General features: G+C 48.2%; 1 protein-coding gene across 1 annotated transcript; it reads right to left on the bottom strand.

Annotated features, from left to right (window-relative positions):
• Positions 1-1,679: 1,679 nt before the first annotated feature.
• LOC121940931 (potassium voltage-gated channel subfamily G member 3-like) lies at positions 1,680-4,282 on the bottom strand. The gene is made up of 2 exons (XM_042483606.1): positions 3,000-4,282; positions 1,680-2,658 (listed from the first exon to the last, which is right to left on the bottom strand). The coding sequence occupies exons 1-2, from the start codon at positions 3,572-3,574 to the stop codon at positions 2,013-2,015; spliced, it is 1,221 nt and encodes a 406-aa protein (XP_042339540.1). The 5' UTR covers positions 3,575-4,282; the 3' UTR covers positions 1,680-2,012.
• Positions 4,283-4,564: the final 282 nt, after the last annotated feature.

Raw genomic sequence — 4,564 nt, 5'->3', positions numbered from 1 at the left:
ATATGAGCTCATTAAATTTGGTATTTTAATGGAGGATAAAAAAAGGAAAATTTGTATAACACCGTATTTATTTTGGCCAAACAATATATTCACAGATGTCGATTTTTCAAAATCAGACAAAATCAGACCAAAGTTTCTTGTCCTTATGAATGAGTTGATAAATTTCAAAAAAGCACTGAAATATATTAGAACTAAACAAGCATTTCACATAAACAGTTTGATTCATATCTTAATTCCCGACTAGATTGCTGACTGTTTTTATTTTCTTCCTTTTTAAAAAAAAATATTTCTTTTGATAATTGTGCGGATTTTGTTGTTGTTGTTGCTGTTGTTGTTTAATTTACAAAATGACACTTAGTCTGTAATTTTACTTGATGGACCTATTCATGAATGTAAAAGCCAGTTTTTGATTACAAATAAAGTAAAAACAACAACAACAACAACAACAGCAACAACCAAAAAACTGCTGAGTTCAATAATTTAAGAAAATAAAAGCCCAGAAAAAAGAAAAGTAAAAAACTAAAACAATCAAGAAAATGACCCAAAAAAAGAGCAGAAAATTAAACACGAATATATTCTTTTTTCTATAACATAATTTCAAATAAGTACTTATGATGATTCAGCATTTGTTTGTTTGTTTTTTTTTAATAATTTTTGAATAATCCTTCCTCTTTTTTAAAAATTAATTTTCTTCTTCATCTTCTTCTAATTCTTTTGTAATCTACAGAACATTTCCTGCCCAGTTTTTCTCTGTGATTCTTGGGTTAAAAAGAGTTAAAAAGCTGATAAGAGGTGCTTACAGGCAGCACAGGGCGCTGCTGCTGATCAGCTGTTAAAGGGTTAATATCTACTGATCAGTTTCTGATTATTGATTGATGGTTTAATTGTTGTTTTAAAGACCTCAAACTGACAAACTCTCAGCTTGGCAGTGACTCCAGCTGCTGGTCACCATGAAAACCAGGTGTTGACAGTAATCAATAAGCTGATCAGAACCAAGAGGGAGAAAAACACGAACTGCTCCTTTACTCACACACACGTTTTAGTGCAGAAGAAGAAGAAATATTCATCAGATTCACATGTCAACGACACACGTGTTCACATGTTCACAGATTCAGTGACGGATCACGACGAAATCTGAAGCCGGAGGAACGAAGGCTCCTGACAGGAAGTCAAAGGGACACCCGGGTGGTCGTGCTTTGGTTTCAGCGCTGCAGGATTTCACACCGACAAAGAAGAAAAAGTGTCTTCAGTGAGATAACTTGCACTTCAGCAGCTCGCCGTCCTCATGTCCCCAACACTTCCACTTCCTGGCTCTGAGGCTGCAGCTGCTATGGAAACCAGCAGTCCCAGTTAGTCCACAGACCCCACGTCCCAGCAGTCCCAGTTAGTCCACAGACCCACGTCCCAGCAGTCCCAGTTAGTCCACAGACCCCACGTCCCAGCAGTCCCAGTTAGTCCACAGACCCCACGTCCCAGCAGTCCCAGTCCTGCGAGGGACGACAGTCAGCAGATGTCTTCGGGGAGACGTGTTGAAGCGTTTTCCTGGATAACTGAGTGCTGAAGTCAACAATAATCACAACAGTAACAACAAACCAATCAATAAGAATTCAATAATCAGTTCAAATCAAAGCAAGATTTTATACAAACAATTAAACATTTAAAGTCTTAAAATCAGCAAAACACAAGATGAGACACAAAAATATAAACCCGAAAAAATATAATTAAAATACATAAATAAATAAATAAAGCTCAACTTCAACTAAGCTGTCAAACCCCCAAACCCCAAACGCCTGACCCCTGACCCCTGACCTCCAGCCCTGGCCCCTGACCTCTGCCCCCAAACTCACTTCAGCAACTCGCCTCTGCAACTTGCCAGCTGATTGTTCAGTTGATGACCTGGTTGCTGGTTGGTCAGTTGATGAACTGGTTGCTGGTTGGTCAGTTGATGAACTGGTTGCTGGTTGGTCATTGGATCGTCTGGTTGCTGGTTGGTCAGTTGATGAACTGGTTGCTCAGTGGATGAACTCGGCGGACAGGCTCGGCGTGCAGCGGGCAGACCGGACCTTGAGCTCATGGTAGCACTGGATGAAGCTGTGGTAGATGAAGGTGATGGGCAGCGCCAGCAGCACAATGCCACTCACCACACAGACCCCGCCCAGCACGCGGCCCGCCACCGTCACCGGGTACATGTCCCCGTACCCGACCGTGGTCATGGAGATGATGACCCACCAGCAGGCAGCAGGAATGCTGGCGTAGTCCTGGTTTCCGGCCTCCAGGTCCAGGCCGTGCTCCAACAGCTGGGCCAGGGCACTGAAGATCGCCATGGCAACGCAAATGAAGATGAGCAGCATCATCATCTCACGGTAGCAGCGGCGCAGCGTCAGGCCGAGTGTCTGCAGGCCCAGGAAGTGACGCGCCAGCTTGATCACCCAGAAGATCCGCATGATGCGCAGGACGCGCAGTGTGACGCCAGCCCGCTGCAGCTGGGAGTTCTCCCCTGTCAGGGTCGTCATGGTGACAGAAACATAATACGGCATGATGGCGAGCAGGTCGATGATGTTCAGAGGACGCCGGACAAACTCACATTTATCCCGAGACACCAGGAACCGGACGAGACACTCCACTGTGAACCAACCAATACACACTGCCTCGATGATCCTGCAGGGGACACAGAGGACAGACACAGGGTACAGATCAGAGACAGAGGCAGAGAGGACAGACACAGGGGATAGATCAGAGACAGACAGAGAGGTCCAATCAGAGACCGAGGGAACAAACACAGGGGACAGATCAGAGACAGACAGAGAGGTCCAATCAGAGACAGAGGGAACAGACACAGGGGACAGATCAGAGACAGACGAGAGAGGACCAATAGAATACATTTATAAATAAACAGAGAATGGATGCACAGTCTGCGTCCTCAGGTGGTCTCAAGTAGTCACAGGTAGTCTCAGGTGGTCCTAGGTACTCTCAGGTGGTCTAAAGTGGGCATGTCCTACCTGTGCTGGTCCAGGTTCTCGGCGGTCTTCCAGTCTGGCAAGGTGCTGGCACACAGCATCACCATGGAGATGACGACAAACAGCATGGACACGGAGGCGAGGACCTGCGCTACCAACGAGGACGTGGGCTCCTCCAGCGTCCTCCTGACCCGCTCCAGCCAGCAGCTTCGGGGCTCCTGGGGGCCCCGCAGCTCCTCCTCAGGGAAGAAGTGGACGAAGCAGTCGGACATGCGGTCATCGAGGCGGCGCTGGCAGCAGGGCTGCAGGTCGGCGCTCTCCAGGCCCCAGTACAGCATCTCGTTGTAGAAGGACAGCTCGCACATGTGCGGCAGCAGGCGCAGCGTGCCATGCTGCGCGTACAGCAGGATGAAGCTGAAGGCCTCTGCATGCCGGTCGAAGAAAAACTCATTCCTGTCGCGGTCATAGTCATCGCAGAGCTCCAGCAGCTCGCTCTCCGACACACAACGATGCAGCCGGCTGAGCCTGCTGAGGGGGAGGCGCTTCATCAGCTCCACGGAGCAGGAGAACCTGCGGCCACCGACGTTCAGCGTGCACAGACCGCTGATGCACTTCATGCTCCTGCTAAAACCTCAGACCGCCTCCAGACCCCGGACCTCCTCCAGACCTCATCTCCTCTCCTATCAGCTCCTTTAAAACCTCCAGCTGCACCTCCTCTCTGGCTCCTTTAAAACCTCCAGCTGCACCTCCCCTCTGGCTCCTTTAAAACCTCAAGCTGCACCTCCTCTCTGGCTCTTTTAAAACCTCCAGCTGCACCTCCTCTCTGGCTCCTTTAAAACCTCCAGCTGCACCTCCTCTCCAGCTCCTTTAAAATCTACAGTTTCACCTCCTCTCCGGCTCCTTTAAAATGTTCAGCTTTGTCTTCTCTCTGGCACCTTTAAAACCTCAGAGCTCCTCTGTCCTGCTCCTCCAGCTCCTTTAAAATCTCAGAGATCCTCCGTCCTCCTGCTCCTCCTCCTCTCTCTTCTTGGTGATGTTTCAGAGTCCAGCAGCAGATCTGTTTCTGGACTCAGAGGATCCTCTTTGACTTCTGCTCTGTTTTTGTCGTTGTTGAATCTGAGACTGAAGAGCAGCAGCAGCACCTTTTCCTCCGCCTCCTCCTCCTCCTCCTCCTCCTCCTGTCTGAGAGGAGGAGGATCAGTCGATGATTCAGGCAGCAGTCAGTCGGACTGTTGAAACCTCCGTAAACCTCCTCAGAGTCTGACAGACTGAACAGAGAGCTGCTCCTCTTCACCATCCTCCTCCTCCTCCTCCTCCTCCTCAGATGTGACGACCTTCATCATCCCCCAGAATGTCACATGTAATCCTCTTCATGCTAATTTCATGTGAACATCAGAGATGAACAATAAAAAAGCCATAAGGAGCTGCAGTCTGCGAGGACATGGCACCTCCTGCTGGATGAGACAGGAAACAGCATGTCTCCATCACAGAAAAGCCTCCTTCATCATTTTGCCGCTCCTCTTTGCTCAGTCAGCCAGACAGGGAATAAATTCAGTCTTTTATTCTTTATAAAAATAGCAAACACTTCCTTTTTTATTCAGAAAAAT

The sequence above is a fragment of the Plectropomus leopardus genome, unplaced genomic scaffold, assembly GCF_008729295.1.
Source record: "Plectropomus leopardus isolate mb unplaced genomic scaffold, YSFRI_Pleo_2.0 unplaced_scaffold991, whole genome shotgun sequence".
NCBI lineage: Eukaryota > Metazoa > Chordata > Actinopteri > Perciformes > Serranidae > Plectropomus > Plectropomus leopardus.
The sequence above is the reverse complement of the archived record's forward strand: the minus strand, read 5'-3'. Positions and strand labels throughout refer to the sequence as shown.

Coding starts and splice junctions, on each gene's coding strand:
- LOC121940931 (XM_042483606.1), bottom strand. CDS start 3,574: ATGAAGTGCATCAGCGGTCTGTGCACGCTGAACGTCGGTGGCCGCAGG. Junction 2,659..2,999: donor GAGAACCTGGACCAGCACAG/GTAGGACATGCC, acceptor TGTCCCCTGCAG/GATCATCGAGGCAGTGTGTA.